The sequence below is a fragment of the Wyeomyia smithii genome, chromosome 3 (genome assembly GCF_029784165.1).
Source record: "Wyeomyia smithii strain HCP4-BCI-WySm-NY-G18 chromosome 3, ASM2978416v1, whole genome shotgun sequence".
Classification (NCBI taxonomy): Eukaryota; Metazoa; Arthropoda; class Insecta; order Diptera; family Culicidae; genus Wyeomyia; species Wyeomyia smithii.
This window is the reverse complement of record NC_073696.1, coordinates 70403743-70423002: the sequence shown is the minus strand read 5'-3', so window position 1 is coordinate 70423002 and position 19260 is coordinate 70403743. Positions and strand designations below refer to the sequence as shown.

At 37.3% G+C, this 19260-nt stretch overlaps 1 protein-coding gene across 3 annotated transcripts in view; it reads right to left on the bottom strand.

Moving 5' to 3' along the window:
- Nucleotides 1-15008, bottom strand: part of LOC129732143 (fez family zinc finger protein 1-like) — a 157331-nt gene extending 142323 nt beyond the window's left edge. For 2 of the 3 annotated variants that reach the window (XM_055692699.1, XM_055692700.1), the window contains exon 1: nt 13878-15004. In XM_055692699.1, the coding sequence (XP_055548674.1) occupies nt 13878-14232 (355 nt within the window). In that variant the 5' untranslated portion in view covers nt 14233-15004. Of the gene's footprint in view, nt 1-13877 lie in introns of all 3 variants that reach the window. The other variant, XM_055692701.1, reaches the window with a different exon arrangement.
- Nucleotides 15009-19260: the final 4252 nt, after the last annotated feature.

Sequence of the window (19260 nt, the reverse complement as noted above, 5' to 3'; positions counted from 1 at the left end):
ACATCCTAACCGTTTTCGAATTTAATATTATAGGAAGATTCACAACTCACCATGGGTGCGTATTCTGCAGAAAGTTCGATTTTATACTGTTTTTGCCGCATCACAGAGCGATGAGAACGGTAACGCAATGCTCAGTTGGTCGCCGAGCAATTTATTTAATTTTTCTTGCGTGCGCGGATGAGCAATTTACTAGAGTTTCACTGGATTTTTGCTCTGTCAAATTAGGAGCGTTTTTTCATCAGAGAAACTATTACTCTGCGCTCTCTCTACAGCAGATGGTGTGATGCACATTGAATGTAAGCTCGCAGTTGTTAAGAGGGAAGAAAACTCTTTCTTTTTAAGATGAAGATGAGCAAAACAAAGCCTCGTAATTCGCCATGGTGACAAAAATACCTTTCTTTTCGTCACAGTCGTTAGAGATGCAATTGTAAACTTGATCTTTGGCAACAACGATCGTAACACTTCCTTCTTTCCCTCCCTAACCGATCGTAAGGACGTAGGCACTGTTATCGATTTATACAATGCGGAAGCTACTGAATTGTTGTACGTTGAAGATGGTTAACTAATTCCAAATTAGCCATCTTATGGTGATTCTTTGTACAACTTTACATAATATTTTTTTTTCGAAATCGATTGAATTTCTTGACATTTATTTTTGTGCTCAGAATTTTCCCGTTTATTGTTTATTGAATTACCGTTTGCGATTACTATAAAATTGTTTCATTTGCTAAATTTTGAGAAACCCAAATTAAAGTCGAGTCAATGCTGCATCAGACTAAAATCTTTGCAAATCAGACCAAAACTGCTACTAAAGCATGCGATAAAGTGACAAAATTAAAAAGGTTTGATAGATAATTACGCAATTTTACTGCAGTATGTAGTTTTGATGTGTAACCAACACGATCAGATTTACATACAGTTTTAATATTGATTAAAATAAAGTAATTTTCCTCACTTGGAAAAAGTGGCTCTAGCTTTCAAACGATTTCAGTTATCACAAATCATACAAGTACGCAGTGAAGGCAAAAATACTTTTTCGGGAACGGAAGCTGATTGCAAACAAACAACCGTGGGATGTCAACAGCAACAAAAAAAACTTTCAACAATCCATAAATTTTTCAGTTGAAATTCACCACCAGCTTTTTCGTTTCGGTCTCTCATCACACTTTTTCACACTCCCCTTCGTCGTATTTTTCCATACTCCGTTTTTTTTCGACTCTCCCGTACTAGTGCGGGTATGTTACAGTTAATTAAAAATGACGAAAAAATAATTACGCAGTGGGCTTTCAGGGCAGGCTGCGAACAGGGCTCCGAAACTCAATCGCGGACACTGCTGCTATTCCTGCTGCATACACTGTACAGACCATTTGGACTACGGAATCCTAACGACGGCGGTGGTGGTTTCCGGCGTGTGCGCGGCGGTCTCATGTGTGTGTTCAGCAATCAACAATAATTCAGAACGGCAGCCTCCAGTAGGTCCACACTCAGTCGAATGGATGATGCCCTGAAATCGGTACTCCACCGGCTTTCGCTTGACACTTGGTTCTCGGACAATGCCCAGAAAGGGACAAACAAGCGAAGCGAATCGAAACGATTTTGGAGCAAAAATTACGGACATGAAAAGGACCGGGATTTTCTGCACAATCCTCCCATCCCCCATGCGGCAACAACGGAATGACTGAAGTGAATCCCGAAATTCATCTGCTGGATTTGCTGTTCGCTGCGACCAGATGACCAGCGGGACAAATTCACACTAACGCTTATGGAGCCCTAGGGGCGACTAGTAGAGTAACCGCCATCCAAATCGATATTTGGAACAAATTGTTGACTATACCATCCGCTATCGATTTTCTTATCTGTATGATCCACATTTTCGATTGTGCTAGGAAATATCAAAATGTCCAGCCTACATCGGAGTTAGTGACACCTCGGATATCGCGCTGGCAGGAGATTTATAAACTCTGCTGCAGCCAAGGTAAGGAGGATTGCCGAAAGCTTTGGGGATGAAATTTCCCATCTCTGATCACAACAGCCAACGCAAGTGCTGAAAAAGTGTATAAAATCGCATCCACATGATGAAGGACAGAGCGATGTTTTTTTTTACCTTCCCACTTCCTTTCTACCAGATGCTTTCGAAGGGCAAGTGGCACAAAAATCCCCAACCTCGGTAGAGCTGCGATGGCGTGCGAAAAAAGCACCCATCCTTCCAGAGCGATCCATTTTGTGAACGGTGCGAGTTCTCACTCTGCGCGCCGCTGGTGTGGAGGTTTCATGAAATGTTTTTCCGCGCTGACTGGCTTGTATCTGCGATGGCATGTGATGATGAAATATTGTTTTTGATAAATTAAATTTCAAAGTTCTTTTTTTGTTTGCATCTCGCTCACTCTCGCGCTCCAGCCGAGCAGCAGCAGGTTTTGCATGTGTCCTTAACAGGAGATTGAGATCGGTTTCGCTTCCCACTTGGGGCAGGGTGTGTGATTAATATTTACAAATTTCGTATTTTGATTGCCGAACTTTTGCCGGATTTTTCTCCAGGCAGCAGGGGGAGGCGATGGTTGGAATTAAAATTTTTGATGTACCTTCACCATAGGCGTGCTGCCACACTGGGTTCGCTTTTGTATGTATGTTTCATTTTTAATCGCGAACGATTTCCAATTCACAGAGAAAAGCAATTTCCTGATAGGAATCCCGAGGTGCTGCAAGATGTGCGTATTTGTTTTTGCTTGCTATAGGCGAGGTATAAAAATAAAAGCGCCACATTAAGGCAATCCAAACAAATGTGCTGCTTCGGGGTTGATTGCTTTATTTACTGCGCCTGAATTACAGAGAATCAAATTTAAATGCAAATGCCTTACGTTTTTTTTTGCATCTGATATTAGCTGGTGATAGTTTCCAAATTTTTGGCCATCAAGCATATCTTGTCTTCTGCCTTGGTTCATTAGAGGCAAAGTATTGAGTGTGTGGAATTAGAAGAATAACAACTGAATATTTCTTTTACTTGATCATGCATACTTTTTTAATCGATGATATGGTAAATAGTAATTTGATGGTAAACTTATAGACCATTATAACTCATCATCCCTCCTGCATGTTCATCAACTCGAATATGATTTGGGAGAGTTAAATGGGACCCTGCGACAGTTGTGTACATACTTGCTGTCTATTTGAGTATTCAGTAATTTGTGTTACTGGTTTGTTCTATAAATTCCTTCAATTGCTGATTTTACTGTAAGTTTTTAATGTAATACCGAATCATACCAGCTAATGATATTTGTTGACACTAAGACATAGTCAATAACTTAGTAAACATTGACAAAAGTTGTTCGTCCATTTTTTGCTATCGTGAAAAAGGTATTAAACTACCATGTTCCAACTTTAGGAAGAAGAAGCCATGGCTGACCTCAGAAAAAAAAAAATAAAAAAAAATGGAATTGGGTCCTGGACTACATTTCATGAACTAGTGATGACTGGATTGAGATGATTTGGTCAGACGAGACGAAAGTAATGCTGCTTGGGTCTGATTTTAGCACAGGAAAATGGCGGCGAACCGGTGAAAGTTTCAAAAAGGAGTGTTTTTGGCCTACATCGCATGCGGTGGTGAGTTACTTTGAGTTTTTTTCTGCAGGTAGAGTCATAATGCGGCGATCTATGGCAACATCCGGCGTTGGAGAATTTAAGTTTATCGATGGAAGTTCTGATCTTCACAAGACAACACAAGGTCACACAAGAAGATTCACGAAAGATTCACAAAAAGTGCATCGTGTTCATGGATTGCCAGCACAGTCTCCCGACCTTAATCCAATCGAACATCTCTGATCAATTTTTAAAACTAAGATTCAGGAGCAAAAACCAACAAACATCCAGAAAGGTAATCGGCAGGCAATCTCAACTTAACTGATATCGCAACGATGCCGAGCAGTTATTGAAGCCAAAGGTGGTCACACGAATTACTAGAGTCTAGAACTATATGAGCCAAAAGGGTGTATATACTTTTTTGCGTTATTTTTCAACTTTTTTCTACGTCATTCTACAACATATAAAAGAATTTTTTCTGTATTTTCCTAATTCTAATACCGAAGCAAGCAGTTCCTCCTCCAATTCAGAGTCTTCGAAGGTTTTCGTCTTTCCTTCACGTAGACAGTCGTCAACATCGGAATTGCCATCTTTAATGCGGTGGAATTAATTTCCGCACGCTGTTTCAGCAGCATTTCAACTCTCGATGCGCTTCAGTCACCATTTTTTTTAAATAAATTGATAATAGTAACCTGCAGTGAGTTACCGTGAATGACGATTATTCGGCATGAGATCAGACATTTTCAAACAACTAACGGTAAAAGACGCTACAATAAAATCACTAAGGTGCCAAAGCAGTTTGTTCACTCATCTTGGTTCATCACGTTTTGAATATGTCTAAATTTACCAGCAGTTTCCGCTGTCGTCATCTGTTGACGCGAGAACATAGTTGTGCACCTCATGTCTGATAGCAAAAAGTGATCTAATCAGCATTTGTTGTTTTTAAAGCAATATTTTCAGTCGTATTTTTATGAAGGGGGCTCTGGCAACAAAGTTTACATTTCAAGTGTTTTATTCATTACTTTCTTTGCTGAAACTAGTGTGTTCGATGTAAATGGTTGCTGCAGGCTGTAGAGATGCTCGTTTATGCAACAATTTCAATGTATTCAGTAAGATAAATACAAATTTCGATTTTGTTATGTGAATTCGAACTCCTACCCAGTAAAAAATATTTGACGCCCATCAGGTTTTGCAATCCCGGGAGCTATTTCCTGGGAAATAGCTTTTCCCGGGTTTACCGGATCCCGGGAACAGAAATATTGATTCCCGGGATTCCCGAGTTCTGCGAAAAATTTTGTATGATTCACCATAGTTTCTTATGCAATATTGCAATAAAATTAAATACATCAAACTGGTGCGACCTGAAATAACTCATTTAATAAAACTTAAAGTCAGTATAGTATTTCAACGTAAAAATCATTTTTGCATGTTAATTAGTAAGCCTTCAAATGCTCTACGACTGACTTATTTTGAGTCGTATTGAACTGATTATTTAGTATTCTATCGTTTCCTTCCGGTTTGTCTCGGTCACAGAAAACCACCGAACGGCGAAATAACGAAATAACGTAGTTAATTCAACAAAAATCTTCCTTGAAATCTTACGTTATAATCAATAATAATATAAACTCCTAATGGGTTTAAAATGTTGTTCTGTCAATGAAAACTAGATTTGAGACGTAGTTTATTTAAAATAAATCACAATGGCATAGCAAATATATTTAAATGAATATAAAGCGAATAGGTTTGCTACCGCTCAAAGGCCCCAACACAATGGATACGTTTGCGTTGCGTTGACGTTAATTTAACAGATAAGGTATGGGCCAACTGTCAAATTGCCGCAAACGCAGCCGCAACGTATCCACTGTGTTTAGGCCTTAACACTCAGTTTTCTCTTCAACAAACTGAAAGAATTGGACACCAGTTTTCAATTAAGTGTAGCAAAAGCTGTAATCAAAAAGCAAAAGTATCCTAGAATTCAAACATTAGCTATGATTCAGCAGACTTGAGCAAAGTTTTGCAGAAGGAAATAAAATGTTTGAGCTTAACGAAAAATTGTCAGCGGATCTGAAGCGATTGTTTGACGACATGAATACCCTTAATTATCCTCTTCTGCAAATATATGCTACAAAAATCGATCACGAATTTTTTATGTTAACTTGAAAATGTTTTGTATTTCGTTTGTTTTCTTTTGTTTTTCATGCGGATTGAGAATGGAATTTAAAACAATTTTTTGTTATCTCTTACTGATGAACTTCATTTAAAATATCATTTTGCTAAATAATTTGTCAGTTCCCGGGAATTCCCGGGAAATGCGATTTTTCATTCCCGTTTCCCGGGAAATCGATTCCTGGGAATATTGCAAACCCTAGACGCCCTATCTTACGCCGTACTGAAAGTGCAGGAAAATTTCGAATTGTTGTAATAACTTAGTTCAATTAATGTTTTCAGCACAACAACAACTATGGATATGTCGTGAATTAGTCTAATATAAGTTCATTTATTTTATTTTAGCACAAAATAACGGATACATTTCATATGTATTTCGAATCTATTTTTATTTTCTTTTTGCGTTTGAATTTAAATATGTAATGTAATATGTAATATGTAACATGTTTATGTAATGGAAGGCAACCCACCAAGATCTTTTTTACATGCTCAAATACTTCTTATGGTATCTTAGAATTCATTTTTATTAATCTCACATTATATCTTTCTTATTTTTTTAATGACCATAATGCAAGTCAAGCTATTTTTATTTCTATTTCAAGCAGTAAATGTGGAGCTGACAATTGAAAAATGTACTAACTGGGGAAATAATTAATTAGAAACTTTACGAAAAATATAGTCCAGCAGGTGGGACTCGAACCCACAACTTCTAATCTCCGGTCAGATGCGTTTCCGATTACACCGCCGCAAGACGTATAAGTAGGCCTCGCTAAATAGCTATTTTGTATCGTTTGCGCACATTATATATACATGATCATAGACATTGTTACATTAATCTTATTTAGGGGAACTGCTCCATTATTCATCTCTATAAGCCGATATTCACGAAGAATGCACGGATTAAACAACAAATTTTCATGAAATCATTGAACAAATAAACAAAATACGCTTACGTGCTCTTATAGAACCGTTCAGTATTGTATATTTAGTAAACTTAGCTAGATTTATCCTGAATTTTGTGAAACAAACCATTTTGCACAACGCTTCCATAACCATCTCAAAACTTAAATCACTGCTCAATTATTCATCTCACGACGCGCCCATATTCATCACACTGTAGTGCACTGTTAATCATGAATGAATCACATTATCATGAATGAACGTAGCCGCAGACCGTCGTAGTAGGTTACCTAGATATCCGCTGTAGTTGTTTACGTGCAAATATGGTAACCTAGGTAACCACAGCAGTGCTGTTCATTTATGTCAATTATGTCGGGATAATTCAACATTTTCAGTATGATTTGTTCGTATTAACAGAAACCGATTTAGCAACTTCTGATTTTCTTCAAGGCAGTGAAAACAGATGAAAATACATACAGTTGAAATTTAGGAATTGTAGAAATTCATCTCATATATTTCTGCTAATTCAAGCTGTTTTTTGAAAATTTGAGGTGAACATTTCAAAGATTAAAGTATTCTTAGTGTAGTGAGTGATTTTGTTGAGTGATTAAAATAAAAAATGGTCCGCTAGTGATGAGAAAAACTTTGGTTGGCTGCTGAACGAGTCCCATTGTAGCCGTACAGAACAATGCGCGGATTTTGTTTTCTGAGGTAGGTGATTGAAATGAATGAGTTTTCGAGTGCAAATGCCTGACTATTATATCAAATTTAGAGCTTTTAAGTGAGTTTTTGAGGATTCTACTTCATGAGAAATCTAAAGTGAACTAAGAAGAATCCATTCCATGGATTTGCAGATCGTTTTAATTAGAAAATATGCGTTTTTTCTGTTTTCAATTGTGTTTACATGTTGTATGAGATGAATATATGGGCTGAGATTAATAATAGAGCAGTTTCCCTAATCATCGTTTGACATCAAAATTTCAGAATGGAAAAATTTTGAGTTGTATCGGTGTTGCACGAAAACGAACGTGGCCGGCTCCGTTATTGGTCTATGCAAAATAGGGTCATTGAATGATGCACAGTGAGAAGGAACTGCCACTTCCAGGCGTTCTTTCAGTTGATTCAATGTGTATCTTCAGTGGCTTGGACCTACCACGGAGTAAAAACCATTGATATGTACAGATAGAACTAAGCTTAGCTAATATTTTCAATCGTATTTTTATACATTTTAGTGAACGGTTAAGTGATTATGCTTAACCAGAATTTCATCAACCTTATTTCATACAACTCTATCTAATTTGTTACGAAGATCCAGTAATTGTGATGATAAAGTCACTCATGGTAACTGGAAACTCTAAATCCTTCTTTCTTTCAGTGGTTCTCAACCTTTTTGTCTCTGTTCTCGTAAAGTGGAGAGAGTAGTGGTAGATCATGTTGTAAAATCTAGTCTAGAGAAGATTTATTTTCGCACGGAGAAAATTTTCTATAGATAGTCTAAACATGTTTTGCAATATTCAATAACAAATAAGGTATTATGAAGAGAAATTGCTTTGGCCGCCATTACTGATGTTTTGAAGCGTACACCAGGTTGAGAATAGCTGTTTATATTGATTACCTAATTACTATTAAACATTATGTTCGTTTGGTGAATAAAATAGAAAAAAAACTTCAGCTGAGTTTAAAAACAAGTGAAACAACGTGTTGTGATTGGTCGCTTTAGAGACGGTAATTGAGATGTTGATGACTATTCGCTTGAAGGGAACCAAATCCTTCAGAGACACTAAAACGCAGGAACAGCTTGCTTCGGTGTAAGGAATTACCCGTCAAGCCATTTCCAAGCGATTGTATGCTTTGGATTATATTAGTTATTTAGGTTTCTTATTATTTCGGAACGTATGGCGTCGTTTTTCACCTGTAAACAACTACTTCAGCGGCAAAAAGGAAGGGTTTTCTTCATCGCATTGTGACGGGTGATGAGAAATGAATTCATTACTGCAATCATGGGGACTACCTGGCCATGCTTCTATGCACGCCGTCGGCTCGATTGAATATACACGTTGCGAAACTTATGCTGTGTGTTTGATGGGACCAGATCAGTGTTATTTTATGAGCTGTTGGAACCTAATGAAACCATCACTGAGGAACCGAGTAACGAAACAGTTACCTTTCTGCAATACTCGGCCTCATACTGCGTTCAAACTTACATAGAAACACTCAAATGGGAAGTTCTACTTCATACACACCGTCCAAATATTACTTGTTCCGATCGATGGCACATGGTCTGTTCGTGTTTCGCTCATATAAAAACATCGAAAATTTAGTGAAGTGGACAATGCGTGTAATTTTACGAGGATGTGAAAAATTAACAAGGGCGGAAGGTTTGACTTAGACTTAAAAAAAATTTCATCATCCAGATGGAATACACCTTCTGTCCTTGTTCATTTATCGCATCCTAGTAAAATCACGTGCATCGCTTACTTTATTAACCATAAAATGTAGTCATATCACAAAAAATGTAATCAGTTCGTAAAGTAATCGAAAAATTGTTTGATTCGTGGATGGTAGGGTGAGACAAAAAATAAATTCTAGCTCCCATGCACTTTTCGTGTTCCTTATGGGTCCTATAACAACCGTGTAACTTTTCAGATCGATCGGTGAAACCATATTTTTGCGCCCGATTTTTAAAGTTTCCATACGATTTTATATGGGAAAATTAACTTTTTCAAAACCTATTCTCTAGAGGTGTCCAGTTGGCTCCTAAAAATATAACAATATCTGATATTTGTAGGAAATTTTCCTAGAAAAAACTCTTCTGAAGACCGTAAGACGCTACGATGCTTGTAGAAAAAGTTATTTACCCCAAACTGATTGAATGTCTGACGAACGGCTCACCATTGAATTTTTTCCAGCAACACTGCTACAGCATGCTGCCATTGCAAACTTGCTTAAAGATGAAAAATAATTTCGCGTGGAAGTAAGCTTGAAAGTGTAATTTTTGCTCATAGTATCTTAGGAGAAGCTTCCGAGATAAATTTTACACGATATCATTTCTTATCACATGGTTGAATTTGCAACAGCAGCGTGCTGCAGCTGTATTGCTAGTAAAATAAAATGTTGCGCCGTTCGTCAAACATACAATCAGTTTGAGATGAATGCTTTGAATGATTTATAGGTAACCAATTTTGACGTAGAACTACGTCTCTCAGGAAATTCCGCTACATATGTAGGTTTGTAAAATGAAAATCTAAAAATGGAATAGGGCTTTCTTTCGTTTGTGCAGCAATCGATTAAAAATCATCAATGCGAAAAATTGTAAGTTGCTGAACTATTGTACTGCTGAAATTTGCCAAACGTTGTTGAAACGCAGATTTAGACCTTCACTTAATACATGTATTCCCTAACAAGTTCGACAGAACATTATAGTTAGCTAACTAGGAATGCTCTCTTTTGGCCATTTAAGAACCTGCTTCTGCTCAAACCAATCATTTCACTTATGGATAAGATGGTAGAAGGACGGTCTCAACTCAGCAGTAGCTGATAGCAACAGCGGATAGTAACATCGGTCTCGGCAGTGGCAGTAGCAACGGTACTGGCAGCAACAGCGGATATCAGCAGCGTAGCGATAAATGGTAGGACATAGACGAATACTTTGTACGGTGAAGCTTTGCTTTGTGTTGGCAACACAAGCTCTTTGGATCTTGTCAATCGTAATCTGCCGGCCGTGTCTAGTTTTAAGTCTAAGAACAGCTTTCCACTGTGTTGTCACCTATTTTTACTGGTGCTACATGTGTGATCAGCATCATATCCGATTTTACAGTGAACAACCAAATGTTCTTTCAAGGACAACCCAACAAATGGATTGAATATTAAACATTTTTCTCTACTAGTTTTGCACTAGCATTGCAGCTCGCACCTACTGTTGAAATTTGTTATGTGGTTCTACGTCAACCTTACGGTCGTGACTTTGCATACAGACATTCTGTCATTTTTTTTTCAAATCTATTTGCATTTGAAAAAATATCAGCGAATATTTATTTGCACACTCAATAAGTAATTTAATTACAATAAGGTTAACAAGGGGTACTACTAACAATGTCCTTTAATTTAGATTACTTTTTTAGGAATAGGTATGAGAGAACAAAATACTCTTAATTATATATAACGTTGATAATTAGTTTAAGTTGTTTCAAAATTGTTTGAATCAGGAACAAATCGATCTGATAGGATGCAAATCAAACATGCAGAAAATAATCCAGTCGATTTTAAAGATTTGTTTACTGCAGATGATAACACCGGTCAACACAGGTCAACACTAGTATTTTAGAATTTTATGAATGATTATAGCTTTTCAATCATTCCTGTGAATTATGGTGCCCCAAGCCATCTTGAAAAAGCGTCAAAATACCTCTACTTCGCTTCCACGTTTGCTTATGAGAAAACTTTATTAAGGTCTCTAAATATTTCACACATTTTCAACTAATAGCTATAATCTTTCCAAGTTTAGTAAAGCGGGCAATGTATGTAGTTTCGCGGGAATGCGAAGATGAACGGGAATAGAAGGTGTGACTAGAATTAGAAACTCTGGACGAGGGAAAAAAATTTTCTAATTCTAGTCACACCTTCTATTCCCGTTCATCTTCGCATTCCCGCGAAACTACATACATTGCCCGCTTTACTAAACTTAAAATGTAAGTCAATATGACAAAAAATGAAATTAGTTCGTAAAGTATAATCTTTCTTTTTTTTTTAGTTTGAGCTATAGCGCAATTTTTTTCGCTGTTATCGAGTCAGTTGTTAACACAGGTTTGCCCTAGAACTCAGGCTGGACAAAAATGAAAGATTAAAGCTTTTTAACCATTCCAGTGAATTTTGATGCCCTTAGGCTAATGACATACTGAAGCGTCAAAGGAAGCGAAGCGTTGAGCGTTTGAGAAGCGGAATAAACAGAAGCGTTGGGTGAAGCTTCCTATGACATACTGGAGCGAGCGTCGCGAATGCGTTGTATTGTCATATTCCTAGATTTTAGTAGCGGTTTTGTTTGAAGGAAATATGAATTCGTCCAATGGAAATTTTTTTGCTTCTTCAAGCACGGTAAATTACGTTTTTAGTAAACATAGAGATTTTTTTATGAAATAAAATAATATTACTGAAGTGAGTTGCGCTACAGACGTAGAAAAAAATATAAGAAATTATTCTGAATTTTAAACCCGTTGACCCCGAGCAACATTCAACTAGTTTACAATATCTATTAGGATTTAAAAAACCCATGTGAGCACAGCTAGTTACTCAGCGGCTTGCATTTTCGCGACCAAAGAAGTTCAGCATGCTAGATTCCTGACCATTCGAATTAATACTCAACAACATCAATCAAAAATACCAGTGTTGTTTTTCCGACGGCCTGAAAACTTTTCCCGATAGTATTTTCTATCCTACTTTTTTTCTTTTTTAAGATTTAATACCAAAATAAAGCAAACATAAAGCACCTGGCGATATCAAATTTAGTCTGAACATGGTATCACTACACTAACATTTTCTAAACATTTTGACATTTTCTAAACGAAAATGTATTTTATTTGCTTTTTTTCAATTACCAAACCAAAACAAAGCAAATATAAAGCACCTGGCGATGAAAAATTTAGTCTGAATATGGTAGTACCGCGTACGTATACGCGCGTCAAAACACTACTCGTTCTGTTCCGCCGCCTCTACCGACGCGTCTTTGCCGCTCCAGTATGACCGGTTTGAGCGTTTCATATAGACGTTCGAAGAAGTAGCTCAGACGCCTTTACGACGCTTTTTGCTTCGCTTCGTTTGACGCCTCGGTATGTCAGTAGCCTTAGGCAAGTTGGAAATGCGTCAAAAGGCCACAGAGTAATTGCTCGCCGGGTTCGTCGTTTCTACGTTTGCTTACGGGAATACTTCATTCAAGTCCGCGTAAAGTTTTCACGCACTGAAAGCTATAATCTTTCATTTGTAATTTTCCAGTTTGAGCTCTAGGGTAACCTTTTTTCGGTTTTGTTTACCAGTGTTATAATTACGCGTAAAAAATTCTTGTAAATTAAAATGCGCGTAAAAAATGCACGAATTTTTGCTTCCGCGTAAAAGAAATTTCCCATATAAATCATTTTTAATAAGCAGCTTTAATTCCACGTGCGAATGAAGCCGAATATCTCGAGAAAAATATAAAGTCAGGTAAAATCAGAGATTTTTCGAAACATTCAGCTTAAAATGATCTTCGTGCATTTATTTTCGCCCATTATTTTGTTTTAGTTGAGCTCGAAGAGCATTCCACCATGCCTGGTATTGATAACACCAGTGTCAATTGTTTTAATGTGATTTATTCTATTAGATTCAGTAGCAATTAATAATTTGGTAATTCACTAATGAAATGCTTTTCAATGACATGCAATTCCATAAGTATTGTCATAACACTCAAATTCCTCAGACCAGTGGCGTAGTCAATATTTGGAATGCAACGTTAATATTATTTCGTTTCAATTTATTATTATTGTCACTTATCAGCAGTCAAATTCAAAACGACGGGGATCTCATGTCTTTAAGGTGGTATACACCTATTTTCGAAGTTTCCCATTTTTAATTTATCTATCATGAAGCGCAACTCCTTAAGAACATTTTCTCTGATTTTCAAAGAGATTTCATAAATAAGATAAAAGTTACAGCGTTTTGAAGCACGCCTAGCTGCGACCCCATAAATGCGATATAAAGCACTCTTACTTGTGGTTGTTTAATCTCCATTGCTGTGGTTACTTCGTTTACGTGGAAAGGCAAATAAATTTTACCAAACTTAACGTTTTTTCAATAAGCAATTTAAACATGATACATTTCGTGTATTAGTATTGATACTTTCTTAAAAGAGATTGTCTCAAATACGACAATTTAGTTCAGCAATTTTGTTACATTTTATTATCTGAATTTAACATTCCTATTATAAAGATAAAATAATGAATGTTGTGTTATTATTAACATTAGTATTGTTAGTTGTTCGAATATGCTTATGTTAGCGAGTAGTCATAGCGACTATTATGACGGGGGAATAATTAGTGCATAACTCTCTTCATTTTCTCACGCGTTATGAAAATAGCACATTTTTGATATATTTATATCCTCATTCATAAATCTGATTGAAGTCGACTGAAAGCAAACTACCTTTTTTTCAATTCATAGAAAAAAACAACAATAAACAATATTTCTCATACAAATAGTTCTAAATCACTCACCGTCGGCCTTCCCTCTTGGCATCACCACCTTGAACGCACTGGTCAGAGCAGCATTGTTACTGCTCCCATTTCCATTGCAACTTCCTGCACCATTCTGTAACTGTTGTTGCTGTTGATGCTGTTGATGAGCAGCCAACAGAGTGCCCATTGCATCATGCTGGCCACCACCGGCGCTGTGGTTCAAACCACCGCCGCTACCCTGGTTGGTGTTGTTGTTGTTCAAAATACTAATGCTATTGTTATTCGTGTTCAAATTCACGTTCACGTTGTTGAGTTTAATGTTAACCATTGTGACACTGAAATCCAACGGCAGTTGCGATTGCTGCTGCTGCGGAACTTCACTGATTTCCATCATTTTTCGTTCGTTCGTTTTCCCGAAAAAAAAATTCTCGCTACCGTTCGTCAGAAGCCGTAAATTTTCTTGAACACGCTTTCTTCCACTAATTTCGACCCACTTTTGAACATAATTTAAATAGCTTTTCGTGGAAGCATCACTTCACGGGCACAGTAATTATCGCCCACCTGTGTGTGACCTCGTTAAAAGCTAAAATCACATTAAATCACAAAGTCACTCCCGGTTGCACAAATCTCGTCCCATCGACGGAGCGAGCAAACAACCCGCATTAAAATCGCGAACCGCCGCTACGGAACGTTGCTTCTGCACTGCAAACACGTCAAATCGGCGAACATCCGACGCTCACTCTCGACTGTGTACGCCTCCGGTAGAGTTCGATGCGATACTGCTGGTCCGCTTCCATTTCCAATTGATTCCAGCCAACCATACAACCGACCGACCGCTCACTCCCCATATGGCACTTGATAAATTCAATCATTGCGTCGATGGGCCCAAATGAGTAATGTTGTTTTTCCTCGCTACTCCTCTATCAAGAGACATTCGCGTTCTCTCTTTCTCGTTCGCTCCCTCGCGCCTCTTTATCAGCAGCGGCGCATCCCTTCTGATGACATCGTCTGCGATTCATTGGCTTTCCCTTGTATGCTGGCCCACTCATACAGTCATACACCATCACCATCCGTCTGTCCCTGCTGGACAAGCATCCAGAAGTCAACCCTGCCATGTCGTTGTTAGCTAGCACCAAGAGAAGAGGACCGATTTATGTTTGCGTGGATCGGATAAAATCTTCCCCTAAGGTTCACGCTCTCCCTTTGCTTATGCTCGGTTGTCTTTTCGAAAGAACCATATTTCGCATCGCACACCGCATGAAAGCTCTGGCCACCAAACCACGTTGCGAGCACTGACTGCGGAGAAATCTCATGCACTTGAAGCACTGCCGCTGATAAGCATCGCTCAAACGGAAAGGTAAAGCGCAACAGATCCGAGCTTGGCCACGCCTCCCATAGGTACGCGCTGCTTGAGTTTCCCCATTTTATTTCTCAACTTGTCACAGGAGAGCTGGGCGGAGCTATGAGCTGTGAGAACACAGCGCGAGAGAAAAATTGCATCCAACGCAAGTTCATGAATGAAATTTGTATATTCTCGCGTGCTTCTGCGTTCAACTCTCGCAAATCATAACACTTCCTGAGTCGCTGCTTGATGGAGAGTTGGATGTGATTCTGGTTTGTGCTTCCGCAATCGAAGGATTATCCGGTTTACTGCGGTGTGGCTAGGGAGACATTTTTGTGTGTATTCGTACGAGAGTGCGTAAATAAGAAAATCACTTCAATTTTAATAGCTCTACCCTTTTTATTTTGAATTTTAACTGTTGATTAGCTAACGGGATTTTTTGTTGATTTTTTATCCGTTAAATTTACTCGACATTTAAGAGTTACTTTATCGGATAGTCGCTGGTTCACCAAATGTCTTTATCAGTACACGGTACATACAGGCATGGTCCGATTTTCACGTTCGTTCAATCGAATACTTTTGAAATACCTGGACTATATAGTAAACTGTTATCTTCATCTTAAAAGTTTGTTCTACTACAATAAATCTGACCTTTACAATCTTAAGCAGTGATTTAACTAATCAAAAGCACATTATGAAGAGTAAGCAATGTTCCACATTGATTGGTAGTCACCAGCAACACTCTCTCATATGTTTTCTACGCTTATGTACGCGTTCCACATTTTCGCTCCCCTTCTGTTTTCATTCAGCTTTCTCTAACAGAACGTGAACTTGATTTCCAGAGTCGAGCTTCTGGAGCAACGAAAAATGACTCGACAAAAAAGTGCACCAATGCTGGGCGGAGCTGGAAAAACGGACGCTAAGGCATAAGAAAAGTTAACTCTCTCTCGGATCAAGTAACGCGCTCCTAGCATCAAAACCGTTGGCGGTAAAAATGTTCTCGATTAAGAAAAACCACGTTTGCTCGTCCGTTGAGCTGAACAACACGTGACAGTCGAATGACGATAATGTTCTACTCTACTATAACGATCCTTTTTTCTCCTGCCAATATCACTATTCATCATGCATTGGAGAGGATAAATTACATTCATCTGGCCAGTAGTTATGAAAGTTGTTATATCAAAAGAAAATTATTGAGGTGTTGCGAAGTTCAGCGTTGAAGGAAGAGTTTGGAGGAAGCCTGAGAATAAACCCATACTTGAGTCCTTTGACACTCAATGGCCTGACTTCACCAAGGTTCGGACCACGACCACCCGCTTTTCGAAGCGCCCTCTAAAGTCTTAATACACGCATTGATGGTAGAAAAATATTTTTTTTGATATGAAATATCCAGCTTTATCACCTTTTTAAAAAAATTAGTGTCTTTTTACGCCTTCAAAATTAGTTCTCACAAGGTTGATAAACTACCACAAAAGATCAAAACAATGGTCGCAGTGCACAGTGGTTTAAAAGTCCATTTTGACGCGCTAAATTGATAAGCACAGAGAGCATTGCTGCACCCAAAAGAATTTCAGATACAAGATTGCAATACGAGGCTGCGTTTTTCAGTCTCATATTGTCCTGCAAGTCTAATTTGTTTCACGTCTTAGTCCTAATAGACAGAATAATTGAAAATCCGCTTTCACAAAAACACCTAGAAAGAAATTTTGATAGCCTATCAAATTTACCAACAATTACGCAGCCCCCCTAGATGAGCCTCGCGGCTTCCTTCCATGTGAACCAAAAACAAGCATATGCAATTTACATGTTCTGAAATACTTCAACCACGCTTGGTAGGATGGTCACCATAGATACGAACTTATTACGTGGTATCTTGGTTTACAATATTAGTATTTTACCTGGTTAAATCATTAAAGAGGGTAGAAACGAGGTTTTTTGTTATGAACACAACTCATCAGCAGAAAGTCGTGGACTAGCGAAACCTCCAGCGTTTGAAAGTTCTATTGTTATACTTTTATATGCTTACTACCGAATCTGCATCTACCTGTCCCTAAGAAAGATACAGTGATTTGAAATATGTCGAAAAAAAAAGAAAAAATAGCCCATAACTCATAGTTTTTCAAACAATACGAATATAGTACCTTCCAGATAGTTGTGTATATTGATGCTACTAACAACTTTGTAGAACATAGTGATGGCCTAGAAAATAGAAAAAAATATGTTTCTTTGAAAAATGTGTTTTTAAAAGTCTATTTTCAATAAAAACTCTCTAAGTCAATTTGAGTAGCAGATACGAATTTTTTGTCTTCAGCAAAGTTGGTAGTATTGGTTATACCTATAACTTTACCGAAGACACCAACTCTGTATCTCGATGGAGCAAAAAAATAAATTTTTCATCTCACTTTTGGGGAGATTAATCACAAATTTCATAGCACTTAAAGATGCAGGAAGTCTTACCCACCATTTTTGCTGAAGACGTTATAATTGTATATCCAACGTACGTGGAGTTATCAATTTAGAGCGTCAAAATCGACTTTTAAACCACTGTGCAGTGGTCCAAATCTTACAAAAAAAAAGTTGATAAGTCTGGCCGTTTCCATTCAAGCGGCAGAAGCAATAGTATCAGAAGATGATATAAATCTGGTAAAAAAAAAGAAATCTCACTGAAACATGTTGGGGTAAGCGGGGGTCCCACCCCCCTTAAGCATTTCTGTTTATAGAAAAAAAAGTTGCGGTAGCAATGTCCTTTTTTCTTCGCTAAGAGACTTTTCTATTCAATACCTGCATATAAAAAATAAGAACTGAAATTTTTTTGTTTATTTTCCAGCTTTTTTTTTCGATTTTAAAAATTCATTGAAAATTTGCAAATCTTTTTCATGCGGGGTAAGCCCGCCTACCATCTGTTGAGGATAACAAATAATTTAAGGGCCAAAATAATTGATTTTATCGATAGAGTGTCTTTGGCAAAGTTGTAGATGGTATTTTTTTTTGAATATACACTGTGAAAAATTTGAACAAGAAATTTTTTTTTTAAGTTTTAACTTTTTTTCTTTTTTTAACTATCCAAGTTCGAATCAATGTTTAAGGATATTCAATTTATAATATACCTGCTTGAAATAAATACTCATTGAACCTGTCTGTATGATTTTTTTGAAGACATTACTGTATAAAGTAATAATAATAATTTTTTTGTTTTTTTTTTTTGAGTTGTTTTCAAAAACAAAATTACTGTCTGAAACTTTTTCAACGATTCTATACTAGTCAAACGAACCGCGCAAAAATGTTTTTCCTTCAAATAATTTGAGCTATTCAAATTTTTATTACTCCATGATCCAAAAAGCATCAAAGTTAAGCTAACCTTTTGTTGATTTTGCAGGCATGATTGTTTTAAAATAAATTTTTAATTATATTTTTTATCTTTCCTTTAATTTTTTTACAGTGTATACTTTTTTTCGAAAGGACAAAACTTCTATTTTTAACTCTACCGGAAACGTCATACCGATCAAACAAACCGTCCTGACTCTAAATTTTTTTTTGTTCATTAATACCATCTCCACATAAGGTAACTTTTTTCAAAAATTAGTCTTGTTAAAAAAATATTACTAGAAAACTTTAACCAAATCGAAAATGATCGATTAACATCGTTGTCTTACCTGGCTTGAAATTACTTTACTGATCCTGTGAATATTCCCTTTGTAGTGTCGAGGCATTTCGGACTCGAAGTAAAACAACAAACAGTTTTATAAGTGGCGGTTCTACCCCATGTATAGTAGGCGGCTCTACTCCTAATGGAACATTTCCATGTTTTACCGAAAAAGTTGTCAAAATTACAAGAATCTTTACGACTTCCGATATTTCCAAAAGGAGACAGATTCAGGCAACCGATTAGACGTATATTCACAAACAAAACAATAGATTTTTAGACAGAAAAACCGTTACTCCCGTAGCCGCAAAACAATAGCGCATTGACCGGTTGCCAGCTGAAAGGTTATTTTTGATTATTTCTGTGATTAAAAAAAAGCGATTCATGGCAATCGCTGCACAGCCGCCATTTGGTAAAAAAAAAAGCAATAATTTTTT